Raw genomic sequence first — 17,890 nt, 5'->3', positions numbered from 1 at the left:
ATAGTAAACATCTACTTGTTAATAGTTGTAAGCCATTCTCAATGCCTTAAATTACAAGAAAATTCTTGAAATATTTTTAAAACTGTGCCCTACTCTTATTAGCAATCCACTAAACATGAAAATTCTAATTATTTCACACACGCCCATATGTGTGACTTTCCAAAATTCAGTCACAATTATTATTTTCAATTTGCAGCTGTGTAATTTGTAGCACTTAAATACATGCATGTATACCCACATGGCTTTGGGATTTAGAATTTATAGGGAAGCAAATATGTAAGTTGAATTTTAGTTGCATTGGTGCAATTTTGGCCAGAAAAGCCCAAATGTTTACAATCCCTATTATATAGTACTATCATAACTGAAACTAAAACACTTGAAATGTAACATCTAAAATTACCGTAGAGTCGGGTTGTTAAGCGTATGCATCTGTTAAGCACATATTATTTGTTAAGCGTCTTGTAATTAACCATGGATGATAAATGCACACGGGCAAATGCGACGATAAAGCTACACACAGCAAGAAATGTCAAGAAAAGCTGAGAGTACTGAAAAATTAATGTCTCCTCAAGCGCTTACGTCTCCCTCCGCTATGTATACAGCAAATCAGCCATCTGGATAGTGATAATCTTGTTTATCACGAAGGATTTCACCCAGAAATGGAGTCAAATATTCTTACACACTGGTGTGGCAACTATTAACTACTCTCATATATTAATGATGGTAACTAAAACTAAAATTTTAACTAAAACGTTTTTCTATTTACAGCTATAACTAAAACTAAAGTCAAATGCATTACTAAAACAACACTAGCAGATAGCCACATGACTTCACTAATAAGACCACCTCATTATAGTGACTATGTCAAGTAGGTCCCAAACATAGCTAAGGTGTACTTCATGACCTCATTAATAAGACCACCTCATTATAGTGACCATGTCAAGTAGGTCCCAAACATAGCTAAGGTGTACTTCATGACCTCATTAATAAGACCACCTCATTATAGTGACCATGTCAAGTAAGTCTCAAACATAGCTAAGGTGTACTTCATGACCTCATTAATAAGACCACCTCATTATAGTGACCATCTCAACTAAACATAGATCATTTAGTAGTACTACTGTAATGCACATTATTTTGAAGTTATGTACACTTTGTATAACTAATATTCAACTCTGTAATGTCACACAAGGAAAGTTAGGAGGCTATAAAACTAGTGGTCAAAATGTTCACATATATTAGAGAAACATCAGTAGAGTGGTCAAGATCACCACCAATATGATGTAGGAGTGGAGGGCTACATCATATTACATCACATGTCATCACATGATATAACAATTCTTACCTGTAGCATCACCACCTGCACCTAAAGGAAAAAGACAAAACAAATTAGACACTTCAGTTTACCACAAATCATACATCACTTGTGCATTACAGATACACATACAAGACACACCAGCTACAACAGAGCCTCATAAATAACATTAGCCATGTAAAACACAACTAAGGTTTCACTGTACATAGTCACGAGAAGTTATCCTTACCACTTTCCATCACACTGTTGGTAGTCAAGTTGGCCCAGAACATGTTCATATTGTTAGTTGGTTCATATCGATCAACAAATGAATACCTGTTCTTTTCATATGAATAACATTCCAACAAGCAGCATACAGTACCTGAAATAAATTGTACCAGTTCCTCTAGCTGGAGCGATCCACAATAGCTCTACCATAGTCTTCTCCTCTCTACCAGTATGAGTAGCCGCTGTCTGTGAAAGCAAAGCATCACAGTATCACAATTTTACTGCGATGTTTGCATGTCAATGCACACTTATATGCTTAGAATATAGCACAAGTATGTGTATAACAAAATAAACTGTGAAAACGTCACACAGGACAAACAAACAAACAGATGTCAACACATCTGTAATTCATCTCCCCTAGCATGTTATGCTCTATGTTGTATGTCAGTACTGAAACTTTAAACAGATAAAAAGTTATGCACAGTGGCATAGACAAGGGGGTATTTGCCTCCCCATCACTAAGTGGTGATTTTTAAACTTCCATCACAAGCTTACCAGTAACTGACACGCACCCCAAATTATTGTTTATGCGCTACTATGCGAGTACACACAATATTCAACTCATTTGTGAATCATGATAATAATGTGATGATTTCTTGCACATTACAAGCAATGAATAAAACGATGTGCTAAAAATAGGGCATGCCCGAGTCCCCAGGGGTTTTCCCCGTAATGAAAATATTAGACACACAATTCTATATTTAACCTACACTACTCACGTGATAGTGCTTTTTTCGAACCTAAAAAGACTAGTGACCCGCTCAAAGTGACTTCGCAAGAGTCGCAACTGAGAAATGACAAGCCATGGTGATATGCGATGACGCTACAAACCTACTGCCTACGAGGTGAAAAGTGTTAAATGGACCAACTTTATTTTCCCAAGTTGATCACACTGGATCTTCGTACAGTGCAGTGGCATGCCAGTTTAATTTTTTTACTTTGTCAGTCAGTCAGACAATCTGTTACAAGCTAACAAATACTGCCAACAGACAGGAGAGGTGTAGAGATGGGATTTCGTGCCAAAACCGGCATGGCTTTTGAATTTCGCTGGCTGAAGTGAGTGAGTTCGTCATACTGTGCCAGTGTGCTAGGACTGCATCACAGACGTAAGTAACTATGACTGTATTTGTACTATGACTGTATTTGTACTATGACTGTATTTGTACTAAAATATTCACAATATAGTTCTACTGGATGTGGACGAATTTGTTGGAGTACAGTTGTGGCACGTGCGATGATGCTCGACGAAAATTTTTCCATTGATAGTGATAACTGGTAGCAATCAGTAATGAAGTAGTTATGTAGCTAGTTACATAAGCTGTAATAATACAACACCGTATGTTGGCTAGCCCATCATTGGGTCATTAGCCTTTTGTGCAATTATGAACAATGTCGAGTGTTTTGTGGGGGATGCCTGCCCCCCCCCCCCCCCCTCCCCCCCCCCCCCCCCCACCACCTTCTGGCTAGCTATGCCCCTGGCTATGCATAAAATGGGTGCAGAGAGGTTTAGGGATTGAACCTGGTGTTGGCTAATAATTTGGAGTTAAGAGCACAAAACACCAAAGTTTGTTTGTCTGTGGTTTTGACAGGAATGTTCTGCACCAGTGTCTTCAATACACCATAAAGAACAAACAAAACATTGGTACCTGCCTTACATGCAGAATAAGTTTAGATTCAAATTTTTTTACCATGTGGCATAATCAAACAGTACAGTAGCTAGTACTGTTTAAGTAGGGATTCCCCAAAAGTGACACGTGCCACTTAAAAATGCTGTCTTTAAAAAATCATCCTAGAGACATCTTATGCACTGAAAATCACCTTTACAGAATAATACTAGTTCATCTAACCACCATGTCTAAGTTGACTAGAGTACAATTACAGTGCTATTTCATGCCACCAGGGACTTGTGAGGAGCCTGTTGTTACACACTGGGTCACCAATTATCAGTTAACTGCTACTATCAAAACTTACATCTTGGTTACATTGTACTTGGTAGTCAGTGGCACTTCCATCATCAAATGTGCCAGCTGGAGAATCATCAGCCATTACTCTTCCTTGTATCATGAACCCTCTGAAGTCAATGTTGGTGGTCCCTCCTTGTAGTACAACTGTACAAAGACACAAAATTTCAAACACCACAAGAATATAACACATGCAGAACTATGTAATTATACCAAAGCTACTGTTATTGCAAGTCAAATGATATTTGGAACAGCAAAACTTGATTACTATGAAAATGTAAGCTCAATATTTTTCTAATCTTAAAATCATTATAATTCTTCCTCCTGCGGAAGTGACTTACATTTGTGTGACAAAACCTGGCTTTGACACACAAAGCTTCGTTAGGAGATATGGCGATTTTAAGTAATCATTGTATAATAACTTCCCAGTGCCTACAGCTGTACGAATAAAATTTGCACCAATTATTCATCTATTTACTAGCTATCACTGTGTGAGTATATAAATTTCTTATACCCAAATTTTGCCCTGATTTGGGAAACGTTTTTCGAGTGGGTAATAATATCACAGGTGGTAGTAATAGGGCGGAGGGTGGGGGGTAGTAATAGGGGTGGAGGGTGGTGGTGGATGGGCTTAATATAGGAGTATAAAGTGGAGCAAGAAGACGAATGGAATCCAAAGGCCAAGTTTGGGCCCTCCGTGGCCCTCAAATCACTCCAAATTGACTGAGAACACTATTGGCGAGCTCTCTGTGAAGTCTCAGCTCACTACACACCATTACAACAAAGCCATGGCCATTTAATGGCGCCAATCTTCCACTCGTGGAGAGTGGAATATGATAGTGTATTAGACCAGCAATCCATTTCTGGTGAAAATGTAAGTTTGATTTTGTGTGTGTGGAAGCCGGGTTATATGAAATCCGGTCACATTTAGTATTAATTTTTAAGCTATTCCTTAACAATGCTGTTTTGTATTATCTCAGTGAGCAGTTTCTTTTAGCGTCTATCATACATGTTAGTGCTCGCTCGTATGTATTTAATTAAATATGAGTAAAATAATTGGTAGCTGCAAAGTGACCATTAATTATATTTCAGAGGGCTCAGTCTCACATATCAATGGTGTATAGCCAGTTTCCTTCTCAAACAGCTAAGTTCACAGCTTTATACATCTCTGGTGCAAAATATAAAAAATCTACAACTCAGTCTTTTTCTTAGCTTGAACACTTGTCATAGTTCAAATAACTAATCTTTCTATGATAAAAATGTTTAAATATCATCTAGGAGATGCCAAGAAGTTGAACAATTTGGAAAAATGCTACCTCAATATTACTGATTAAAGTCTTTGAGCAACCAAATTAAAAGAAGGGCTTGCTCTGCTTTTAGAGAAAAATTTGTTAACTGACAAAGATTGTCAGATAGTGGAAGTATTAAGTCCAGGTACTTCATAAGAAGATGTGCACAGCCTCCTACAAAAACAAACAAGAATTCATTAGCAGAGGAATTCAGTAACTATTTAAGAGTTGTTCTATTAAAATCATGGTCTAATATTTTAGAACAGTGGAGTCACAACAGTGCTCAGTTTCCAAATGTAGGAAAGCTTGCTAAAAGGTATCTGTGTACCTGCCACATCTGTACCTGCTGGACAGGTGTTCTCTGTAGTAGGGGAACTAATCAACAACTAGTGGTCTAGCTTAAAGCCTAAAATCGTTGACATGATCATTTTTTTGAATTAAAAAAATCTGCTAGGTTCTGCTACAAAGAACACCTGTTCAAGAACTCAGGAGTTTGATTTTGTGATTTTGTTTATTTTATGATATTGTTTAAGTGTGTTTGTGACTACAAACTTTGTAAGTTTGTATGTACTAATGTCAGCAATAATGACTCAGTATTTTATTATGCTTTGAAAAGATTGGAATAACTATCCACAGTTTGTTATACACTTAATTTACTTTCAAATACTACAATTTATATTAATTTCAAAGTTGCTGTTACAGAATGGGCTAAAGAAGAGATAAAGATATTACAGTGGTAGCCGGCATTCCTGTGGTCTGAGGGTACAAGAGAGCTGTGCGATACCACATTAAGTTTGCATATCACAATACCATATTGGGTATCACAATTATACTCTAGGCATCAATACTACATAAGATATGACCTAATGTGCATAGTATAATTTAGCCTGTGGCACATAGACGCAAACTTTATATCATATTAATTCAAAAGTTTGACTCAAACTGTGACCAATTGGAAATAAGATTCAACATTATCAACCATCTGGTTAATATATCATACAGTACAATAGTACTGTATAGTAGGGACCACAGAGGAGTAGGCATCGCCCACGAAATAACATCACCCAAAAACCAGCCTCAATTTTCCCTGACAACGATGAGGCAGTATTGGTGAGGTAAGCACAAACAAGCTTTCAGATCGACTCAAAATGCTTTCAACAAGTTGCTACAGAATTTTTTTTAAAATTATTTAACAGAATTTTCTAGTCACTGACTGACTGACTGACTGAGTAATTGACTGATGCCTTCAGATAAACGTAACTAAGGCTGTGGGCTTGATTTTTTCACTGTTTGACGCCGCTTCGGTCCAACAGGTGCCTTTTGGCACACAGCAGTACATACAATACATTCTTCATGGACTTACCAGTGTCCTCCTTTGTGTCCCATTCATCTTTGCTTACAGCGAAAAGTGTCGATTTGGCGGTAGCACGTGATGGCTTCCTTTCATAACGGAAATCATCTGTATTTTCATAGTGGCTATTTTGATAGCAGCAGTGGCGCACGTGCCCACCCAAATTTCCCTAGGAGAGCGGCACCCGCTCGCTTTTGTTATTACGAACAAGAGACAAATGGTGCATACCTTGGTAGTGCAATATTTTCGTTGTAAATCAGCATTTGCATGATATTAAATAAGTTCAATAATTACATCACGTGATCCGTGTAGTTTCAGTGTTTTCTATTTAATGCACATCATCATGTGATCCAAAATTTAGGCGGGGAAGAGAGGAACACGGGGAAGTATATTTTTTCACATCTGGAATATTGAATTGTGAGCAACAGCACAGATGTTCTTTTGTTGGCGTCCTAAAGTGATACTGATAGACTAAAATGGTATATAGTCGGTTGGAGGAGAATAATTGCAATTGGTGGCTGAATTAAGCCATACGATTATCTCAAGAGTCAGGCTGGAGTATAAAGAGTTGTGTACAACTACAAATGAATTAAAGGAGTCCAGACAAGGAGGTGTAATAAGTTAGTTATATTTCCAGCTTCTATATCATTCATGCAGTAGCATTAGACTAGTGAAATAAGCTGCAGGAACAGCAGTGTAGCGTATTATTAGCTAGCTAGATACATTTATGCACTTTTGAAACAGTTTTTAAACCAAATGTATGAAGAGTCCACTAAGTATGGACTCGCATTTTATGCTAGTTGCATGGGGTGAGTGTGCCCACCCATCCGTGGAGGCTTGGCTACGCCACTGGATAGCAGAGGTGCTTTTCAAACAGTTTTTGATTCGTACTGCTGTGTATCAACGGGTTGAACATAGCCGACAACGAAGTGTAATGTATATTTCACTTTTCAGACTATAATTGATATAACTGGGGTGTGTGGCATCATTTCTTTTGGTATGTGTGGATTGCAGAGGTGCTTTTCAAACAGTTCTTGATTCAAAATGCAGCCTAACAGGTTGAACATAGCTGACAATGAAGCATAATGGATACTTCACTTCTCAGACAATAATTGGGGCGCGCAGCACCAATTCAGATACGGTATGCGTGGGTTCACCAGTCATAATTATTTACAAAAAAAAGTTAACAGACTACACAGAAAAATTTGGAATTTTCAACTAGAGTAGGGACCATAGCACATCGATAAAAAGTACTGAAACAAGCTGGAGTAGTGCATGATATCAAATCACAGTAAAACAATAAGAAGTCATGATGGGGTTGGCTTTTTTTCAGCCCTTCTAGGTATTTGTCCCGTTTCACTTTAGGATATTTAGTTCAAAGATCTTTGCTTAGGCTCCTAGGCTATAGGTAAACACCTTGAACAGGCTCTGCCTTCTGTGTACACCCTCCAGTGCCTAACTGGTAAAGTAGACAACAACAACAAGTGTTATATCTCTACTGTGCATTTCCATTATGGTATCTTGAGCACAGTAGGGATAACACTTTGTATTGTTTTACTGTGATTTAATATCGTGCACTACTCCAACTTGTTTCAGTACTTTTTATTGATGTGCTATGGTCCCTACTCTAGTTGAAAATTCCAAATTTTTCTGTGTACTTGTTTGGCTTTTTTGTAAATAATTATTATGACTGATGAACCCCCGCATCTGAAATGGCACCGTGCGCCCCAATTATCGTCTGAAAAGTGAAGTATCCATTACGCTTTGTTGTCAGCTACTGTTAGGCAGCATTTTGAATCAAAAACTGTTCGAAAAGCACCTCCACGATCCACGCATACTGAAAGAAAGAAATGGTGCCGTGTGCCCCTGTAATATCAATTATCGTCTGAAAAGTGAAATATCCATTACACTTTGTTGTCGGCTATGGTCAACCCTTTAATACACAGCAGTATGAATCAAGAACTGTTTGAAAAGCACCTCTGCTATCAAAATAGCCACTATAAAAAATACGGACGATTTCCATTACGAAGGGAAGCCATCACGTGCTACCGCCAAATCGACACTTTTCGCTGTCAGCAAAGATGAATGGGACACAAAGGAGGACACTGGTAAGTCCATGAAGAATGCATTGTATGTACTGCTGTATGCCAAAAGGCACCTGTCGGGCTGAAGTGACATCAAACAGTGAAAAAATCAAGCCCACAGCCTTAGCCGTTATCGAGTTACGCTTGTCTGAAGGCATCAGTCAGTCGGTCAGATCACTAGAAAATTTTGTTAATTTTTTTAAAAATTCTGTAGCAACTTGTTGAAAGCGCTTCGGGTCGATCTGAAAGCTTGTTTGGGCTTAGTTGTACCTAACCAATACTGCCTCATTGTTGTCAGGGAAAATTGAGGCTACTTTTTGGATGATGTTATTTCATGGGCCACGTCTACTCCTTTGTGGTCCCAACAATACAGTACTATCGTACTGTATGATACTATTGTATTGTATGATATATATATATATATTCGTATATTATATGCAAAATCGATACCTACAATACCAAATCTTGAAGTAGAGTCTTGGTACCAGGTAGTATCAAGGGGACAACCAGTCATCATTGTGAAAGCCTCGACTAAAGTTGTTCAGAAATAATAAGGATAGAAGGCATCCATAAACTTTGTGACCAGGAAACTGGCTCAATGAAAATAGTGCCAGAGACAGACTCATGCACATACTCCAAGAGGAACCTATCTGTTCAAATTTCTCTACATTTCCATGGGTAGCTACCAAAACCAAAACTCAGGAATAAGTGCAACAACCTACATATTCATAACATGAAGAAGTTTGAAGAGATTTGCTCCAGCTGCACTGATTTGTTTCACTATAAAATGAATAGTTTCTATTGTATTGACACTTTGTACTCATATATTTTTTCTATATTACAGATATTTGCAAGTACCTTGAGAAAGAGCAGCTCTTGGTAAACAGGATGATATCAAATGAAGCGTGGTTTGCATAATGTCCTCTTGTCATTATTTCAATACAAGATCTCAATCATCCGCAATACATTTCCTTTATATAGAGCATGCTGATGATCTTATATGTTCATTTATATATCATTACCTGTTGGAGCCATTCTTAAGAGATTTTAACAAGCCATAGTGAGAGCACTGATAACATAAACTATAGCTCGTCAAAATAATGCTGAAGTCAATGGTTGAATATGTGGGCAATTCTAGTGAGATTAATGCTGTGTTTTGGCATGGATTCTATCTGGCTTGATTTGATGAGTCATGCACAGCAATGCTTTAACCATAAATAACTCCCCAGAATTAATCCAGAGCTTTGTTGAGATTTTATTAAAGGAATTCTGTATGCATACAAAGGTTCAATACTCCAATGCACTTGTCATCAATTTTTACTATGCAACATAGCTAGTGTTTGGGTGATGATTCTGACATCATATCAGAAACATCCCAAAACCTAAAATAACAAAAAAATCAGCAACAGTAGTGCAAGTTAAATTATTTGCAGCTGCTTAACTGCTTTGATCTTAATTGGACTAACCACCTGATTTGTCCCTCAAATTTCCGATTTTGAACCAGACTTCCTGATATGACTACTTGCAGAGTCAAGAGAGATGACCATCCTTTACAGTATTATAGACAATGCAGTGGTAGCATTCATTAATATTATTGGGAGGATTAGTCTCCAAGGACATAGTAAATATCTCGAATGTATGCGTATAGAAACAGACACATCATGATCAATCATAATTCAACAATTTCCAAAGAGCACAGAACAAAATAGTCAATATGGAGTCTTGGCTATTGGTATATATACAAGACTGACTGGAAACCGAGTCCTGTAATATTTTAGTTTTTAGCTTATGATCAGTACCCAACTTAGCCATAGGCACTGCTATATCTCGGGATGAAATACTGAGATCAACAACTTTCAGATGATGCTACAACACTCCTCCAATACAGAGGAAACCCCCTTTTGGGAAATGATATCAAGCGTGCGGCCAAGTACAGCTAGTGCGGGTGCGCGACAGACAAGTGTGTATTTTTTTTTTTTTGCAGTGCATAGCAACGTAATTAAAAATAATTATGGACATAACACACGTACATACTGAAAACTACACCATACTACTACTTATTACCTAATTATGTACTTATTACTACCTACATACTTAACTTAACCAATGTCAAAGTCAGGAAATTCGTCCTTAGCAGTGTGTATTTTACAGGAGCCAAGAAAACGCCGTTTTCACGCATCCGTAGCTTGATAAGACCACTCCAAATAAATTCTCTGTTTCCCGTCCACCACCCGCATCTGGTTATTGCCAGCTCTAAATATTCCATTATTCTGTATTCTTCCATTATTTCCGGTTATTCTTGCATATTTATAGATTCAGTAAAAGCTATCTTGAAACAGTGTCAGCTCACGTGTCAGCAGTGCTATCAAGTCAGCAGAAACTTCACATTTGTGTTATTTTTGTGCAACTTACAAGGAAGGAACAAGCTTAAGCATGCTTTTATGCAGCCTTTTTGGCTGTGCCAGGTAAATAATGGCTTGAAAAGCTAGCCAATTTTATAATGAAATAATGGAAATGGACCACCCGCCCGCATGCAAATATGCCTGAGTCCAGGACGGGAAACAGAGAATTTATTTGGAGTGGCCTAAGGCCCCTATTTGGTGATTATTAGTTTCTCATCCACCGCCCGCATCCTTCTTAAGCTACCGCATGGTAAGCCATTATTTACTCTGCACATGCTCGGAAGAACACGTGATACCAAACTGTTATAATTTTTGTTGATGAACGCTACAATGCGCTATATATCACCAGGAGAACTGTTGTTTTCCTTAGCAAATTGCTGCAGTGCCAGTTGCAATCATGCTCTATCGACTTCATCAAAGCAGGCTTTCAGTTGACTGTCGAAAAACAGTTGGCGATCACGAAAAGTAGAATCAGCTGGTGAAGGAAATGTTTGTAGTAAGAAAGAAAGACAATTTGGACAAGGTCTGTACATCAGTGTGTTAATATTATAAAATAATGGCATAATGGTAATACCCTCCCGCCCGCATCATAATAATTAGAAAGGCTGGATGAGAAACTAATAATCACCGAATAAGGGCCTAATGGCTTGGACGGAAATTAACCATTTTTGCTGTGGAAACTTCCACAGGGTGGGGTACCTCCCATTTCAAATTTGAGCTGAATCCGCCAAGCCATTACTGAGATATTCACCTTCAAAGTTCGTCTCAGTTTCTTTTATCTTATTCTTCTTCTTCTTTTCGCACCACTTAGAAAAATTACTATAACTCGCGCATGCTTTAGTCGATTTTCTTCAAATTTGGAAGGCTTTAAGAACGTAATTAAGCACGTTTAGAGTCCAACTTTTGTACACTTTGGATAAGGAACAAGAGAGTTACACGCGATTTTCGAAAAATTCTATAGAGATTTTCGAAACTGAAATTTGATAGTGATTTTTTGTCACGGCCACAGGGTAAACCGTTTGAAGGAATGACTTGAAAATCAGTCTGTACATGGAGTAACCATCGTAGTGCAAACCTGTTGTGGTTTGAAAGAAATCATACTAACAGTCATGGAGTTATAACGAAAACGCCAACCATATGTAAAATGCGCACAATCGAGTTTTGTTAATTAAAAAAAAGCCAAAAAGTAATACTTGCCACACCTACCAGACAAACCAGTTAACGGAATCAGCTGAAACCAGGTAGAGAGGTAGATAAATCATTTTAGAGTGATCTTACAGTGGTTTACAAGGAATCAGATTAAAATCCACTGAGCTACATTATGAAAGTGAGCTAGGTGTATTTTTTTAAAGAAGTGCACGATCGAGATACTCTAATAGTGCAGTCACCCTAATAGAACATTCAGCTCACTCTATTAGAACGTTCAGCTACAATCAAGTCACCATTCAGCTAACAACATAGGTTCAAGTCACCCTTCAACTAGTAGAGAGTTCAGTTACAAACAAGTCACCCTGTAAAGAGTTCAACTACAAACAAGTCACCCTGAAGACAGTTCAGCAGCAAACAAATCACTCTGTAGAGAGTTCAGCTACACTTCAAGTCACCCCGTAAAGAGCTCAGTAGAGATCAGCTAGAAACATATCACCCTGTAGAGAGTTCAGCTGGAAACAAGCCACCCATAGAGAGACCAGCTAGAAACAAGTCATCCTATACAGAATTCAGCTACATTTCGTAGAGTGTTTCAGCTAGAAATAAACAACCATGTGGAGAGTTCAGCTACATTGAAATCACCTTGTAGAGAAGACAGCTAGAAACAAGTACAGCCTTGTAAAGAGATAAGCTACATTTCAAATCACCCTGTAGAGAGATCAGCTCAAAACAAATCACCCTGTAGATCTGGTAGAAACAAGTCAGCCTGTAGAGAGTTCAACCAGCAAGAAGTCGCCCGTAGAGAAATCAGCTAGAAAACTATCCCCTGTAGAAAGATGGCTGTAGGACCAGGTGTCCTACAGACCTTCAGCACTTGTGCTGTAAAGCATTAATAAATAAATAAAAAAAATAAAATAAAGATCAGCTAGAAGCAAGTCACCCTGCAGCGAGATTAGCTACATTTCAATCACCCTGTAGAAAGATCAGCTTGAAACAAATCACCCTATAGAAGGATCAGTTAGAAACAAGTCACCCTGTAGAGAGATCAGCTAGAAATAAATCACCCTGTAGAAAGATCAGCTTGAAACAAACCACACTGTTGAAAGATTAGTCGGAAACAAGTCACCCTGTAGAAAGATCAGATAGAATGAAGTTACCAGAGAACAGTTCCATGAAACACCTATGGACAGTAAAATAATCCCAATTAAGTGCCATGAAAGTCATTTCATTGATATTTCATTGTAATATCCATGCCATGAAATACTCATGATTTCATGGTAATTTTATAGCACTGAAAAATTATTTCATGGCACAAGAAAATCTCATGATTGCAGTGGCCATGAATTGTCAAATTTTCATAGGCAGTGCCCATGGATGGCAGTGTCCTTGAAAACTACATGGAATTTCATGGTTTACCATCACATTTTCATAGGCTTTTCTCTGGGTGTGTAGCTAGAAATATATTAGATCAGCTAGAAAAAAATCACGCTGTAGAGAGATCAACTAGAAAAATCACTCTATAGAGAGATCAGCTGGAAACAAGGCACCCTGTAGAGTGAGGCTGGGGAGGTCAGCGTGATCAAGTCACCCTATAAGAGCCCAACTACTTTTCAAATCACCTAATGGAGAATCCAGCTATGAACAAATCTCTCAGTAGAAAGATCAGCTAGAAATAAATCACCCTGCACAGTATTCAGTTAGAAACAAATTCCCCTGTAGAGAGATCAGTTAGGTAAGTTACCCTGTTGCCTGCAAAGAGTTCAACTATTTTTCAAGTCACCCTGTAGAGAGCTCAGTAGAAACAAGCAGCCCTGTAGAGAGATCAGCTAGAAACAAATAACCTGTGTAGAGAGATCAGCCAGAAGCAAATCACCCTGTAGAGAAATCAGCTGGATCAAGTCACCCAGTAGGGTGTTCAACTACATTTCAAGTCACCCTGTAGAGAGTGTAGCTAGAAGTCACCCTGTAGAGAGTTCAGCTGGAAACAAGTCACCCTGTAGAAAAATCAGCTAGAAACAATTCACCCTGTAGAGATCGGCTAGAAGCAAATCACCCTGTAGAGAGATCAACTGGAAACTGGAGAGAATTCAGCTACATTTTGTAGAGTGTTTCAGCTAGAAATAAGCCACCGTGTGGTGTGTTCAACTACAAACCATTCACCATGTAGTCAAAGAGTACAGTTACATTATGAGGCTCCCTGTAGAAAAGAACTACATACACATTTCCCTGTAGCTGCAAACAGCTTTAACCTGTGTGACTTATTTTTATGATCTATCAACAAAATTAAAAACTATTATTGCCTAAAGAACATGTTGCTAAACAAATCATTAAAATCTTCTTCATAATAATCTTCTCTCTAGATCTGTGCATAGTAAAGAAAAAGACAAGTTAAAAGAAATACCTATAGGCTGGCTTTAGGTGTGAAATTACAAAAAGAAGTGATATCTAATCAAAAACAGCCAAGCTGTAAAACAGGGTGCGGCCTCCAAAAAATCCAGGGTGAAATAGATGTGAAATCAAAGGTGACAGCCAAGTAATGGCTGTGATGGTAGGTTAATGGCAAAAATTTTAATAACAACAATTCAGGTGAATTTGGTGCCGAATCCTAGTGGAGGAGGCAACACAAATTCACCTGAATTGTCATTATTAAAATTTTTTCCGTTAATCTACCATCACAACCATTTCTTGGCTGCCACCTTTGATTTCACATCTTTGTCACCCTGCAGCTGGAGGCTGCACCCTTTTTTTACAGCTTGGCTGTTTTTAATTAGATAAGTGGTTTCCCTAAGGCAAACCTGAATCCTTTTTGGATCCATAGTAAATGTGGCAAATGTTTTGCACTGCTACGATGATGCACAATTAACACCTGCATTTCCAGACAGTTTCAACTACCTTGGCGGGGGAGACAGCCAATGGTGGACCTTTATTACAACCCAATATATCACAATACAGAGACATAGTCTGTTTCCAGTCCAATATCCCCGCCAAGCAATTCAAACTACGTTCATGTGGCCTTGCACCAAATTTCTACTCTTCATGTGTATGAAGAGGGAACGAAATGCTTAAATCCTTGATACACGCTCAGACATGCCTTATCATTCAATGTTCTGAATGCTGGCATAACCACAAATGACATTCTGAAGACATGCAGCCAACTAGCCCTCACGGTAAGTGCTCCACTGGTTTATTGTAAACCATCAAATGACTCAGTCTATTCTCACATCTGGCTGTGGTTACAAACCTTGGATACTAGTATGACCAATCATCCAAGCCAGTGTAGGCTAAAAGCCCACGCCATGGTGGGTGACCACTCACCCCAGCCAGTAAGACTAGGTTCATTTAATAGACATACTTCATGACTTTAATGATGGGTGGCAGCTGGTAACATTGCTCCTATATTTGTTGATATAAACGGACAAGACATTTGGAAATAAAGTCCCACAATCGATTGTGTGTTGTGAACAAACTCAATCACTAGAGGAAGCCTACAAACAACTCTACTATGTCAAACTATACGTGAGTTCCTTTGTTAAGTTAGTTTGTGTGCGTATGGTATGTTAGTGTTTCATGCAGTGTGTGTTAATTACTAGCCATACTAGTCCATGGCTACTTCAGTGTACTGCACGACCCCTCATCCAGAAATTCACTGTTGCAAGCCGAAAAGTAAGTAAACACAAAAGCTATATACAATGCACAAAGTTTCAAGGAGACAACACACAATATATGTAACACTTACTAGTGAAGTTGTTTCCAGGTGTATATCTGTTACCTATATCACTAATATCAACAGCAAACGGCACAGCTCCAGTAGTAGCCATATTGGCAACTGAAATATGCCGAGGTGTAATGTTAGTTCCATCCTCACATGCTTGAATTGGAGCACCAGGAGGATATGCCATTGCAACAGCAGTTGATGTGGTTATCAGCAACACTGTCAGCAGTATTGTGTTCTGTAACAATAGAAGAAACCACAGAATCTATCTATCTATACCAAATTACCAATGCAGCTTTAAGTATGTATAATAATACTAACACTGGTATAGTACTTCTCTGAAGTGTGCAAGGACTTGCCCTATATTGGCCTTGTTATGAGCCAATGGGGATACCCACTGATTGATCTCCTGTGAGGAAGATAAATCAATAATGACCTTGTGGCTTTTTGAGGTCTTTGACATCATGTGAATTTACATGACTGCATTCATAGTTGTCACATGTTCATAACATCTTGTTTATGTAGCAAGTTACATCAACTTTTGTCATGCAGACTAGTAAACTATCAACCATTTCTATAGCATGGGTAAAGTGATTGATGAAAACATAACCAGTTACTATTGATTTCACTTAAATTGCTTGATAATCTAACGTCTAAGTTTTGTGAATTGTTATGTTTGCAAGTTAGCTACGTGTGTAGCTAGCCAGTATTTCATCACTCCTACAAATTAAGAATTCTAGTTGATTGTGCTTGATTTAATTGGATAAATTAAAACTCTACGTATCATTTTAATGTGTTTTACATTATTGGAGAGTGTCACAAGGCCCAAGAAAACCATGGTAATACCAACTTTGGCATTAGTAAATTCCTTTCATCAAACTGTATGTTTTTTAAAAGTTTTAAGGCATTACAACAATGACCTAATAAAATGCTTCTTCCTCTGGAGCACATCAGGGCAAGCAGAGCAGCAACTGTGCCATGGGTCAGCAATGACCAGTACTAGTTGAAGTACCTGCATATGGAGTATCTATGGCTGTAATTGAAACTTGTTAGCCATTTGGCTGAGCCATCTGGCTGAGCCATCTATGTGTTGAAATTCGGACAAACTATGTGATTTTTGCAAACAAATATCACAATGGGTGATGCATCAGTGAAACAGTCTCCAATAGCAAAGATACAATGCTTATATATACTTAACAATGCAGGCATCTCGCCAGAGCAATCCAATCATGAAATCAGCACTTACATGATCAAACCATTGCAAAATATGTATGTATAAGTCCATTCCAATGAAAGACAGCAAGTTTACATTCATTAGATTCCGCATTTCAATTAGCTAAGCACAGCCTATGATTCAGCCAATGATGCCATTACGTATAGCTACAACACACCTGTGATGGTCCAACAGTAACACCGATATTTACAAAAGGAGTGTGCTGCAAAGTTCTTTTTCAAAAATGAAAACGTATAATTTGTTCTGGTTTGAATTTCAATCACATGAGTACCAATTTCATGCATTGGATTGTTCTGTACATTTACTGGGTGACATAGCCGTATTGTTAGGTATTTATAAGGATAGAAGGCAACTAATAGGAAATAGGTAAATTATCACTATCGTTTTACTATCGTCTATCGTGAACAGTATCTTGATATCGTTCGGACAGTGAAAATTTCACTATTGCTCAGCCCTAAATGAATGTGACCAGATTTTGGAAAATCTTCCTTAATGTGACATTTTACAACTGGAATATTTATAATTAAAATAAGAGATTACAAACATCTACTCAGCTTTACAGTGATTAGATCAGTAGTCTGTACCATGAATTACAAGAAATTCTGTGAAATATTCTACTAGGTGGATAAGTGCTTTAGTGGTGACACATATAAGTGTGGATTTCTATACATTTCAAATGTGACATTAAGACTAATTTTCCAAAATTGGGTCATACATGAAAAGGGATTTTCTAGCCTGAGGACAATGCAAATCTTTGAATACTCTATGTAACAGTACAAGCGACTTGTAGGCTTCAGAGGAAATCATTTCATAATGCTTTCTCCACAATAATGAATTAGTGAAAATAATCCCTAGATCTTTGCAACTGGAGGATTCATTAATTATGTGGTCATTTATGATGTACTGAGAGTTGAATTTATGATGCAAGTTCACAAGGACATATACTCACATTGGAATGCATTCAATGCAGGGCAATGAAATTCATATTAAATCATTTAGATACAAATTTAGAGAGGTTAAACAACAGATGATTGTTAATAGTCCAGTTAAATAAAAAGTTAAGATCTTCTTGAAGTTGCTGAATGTCCAGTATAGAAATGATTTGCCAAAAGCACTTAGTATCATC

General features: G+C 37.9%; 1 protein-coding gene across 1 annotated transcript; it reads right to left on the bottom strand.

The window, feature by feature from the left end:
- Positions 1–1,115: 1,115 nt before the first annotated feature.
- Positions 1,116–15,763, bottom strand: LOC136251433 (putative defense protein). Its single transcript, XM_066043887.1, has 6 exons — positions 15,555–15,763; positions 3,554–3,690; positions 1,677–1,768; positions 1,545–1,630; positions 1,346–1,366; positions 1,116–1,297 (listed from the first exon to the last, which is right to left on the bottom strand). The coding sequence occupies exons 1-6, from the start codon at positions 15,715–15,717 to the stop codon at positions 1,239–1,241; spliced, it is 558 nt and encodes a 185-aa protein (XP_065899959.1). The 5' UTR covers positions 15,718–15,763; the 3' UTR covers positions 1,116–1,238.
- Positions 15,764–17,890: the final 2,127 nt, after the last annotated feature.

This window comes from Dysidea avara, chromosome 3 (assembly GCF_963678975.1).
Source record: "Dysidea avara chromosome 3, odDysAvar1.4, whole genome shotgun sequence".
Classification (NCBI taxonomy): Eukaryota; Metazoa; Porifera; class Demospongiae; order Dictyoceratida; family Dysideidae; genus Dysidea; species Dysidea avara.
The sequence above is the reverse complement of the archived record's forward strand: the minus strand, read 5'-3'. Positions and strand labels throughout refer to the sequence as shown.

Excerpts from the sequence above, each read along its gene's own strand:
- LOC136251433 (XM_066043887.1), bottom strand. The coding sequence starts at position 15,717 with ATGGCATATCCTCCTGGTGCTCCAATTCAAGCATGTGAGGATGGAACT. Across the intron at positions 1,367-1,544 it reads CAACAGTGTGATGGAAAGTG|GTGCAGGTGGTGATGCTACA; the intron begins GTAAGGATAACT and ends TTTTTCCTTTAG. Across the intron at positions 1,298-1,345 it reads TGCAGGTGGTGATGCTACAG|CCCTCCACTCCTACATCATA; the intron begins GTAAGAATTGTT and ends AATATGATGTAG.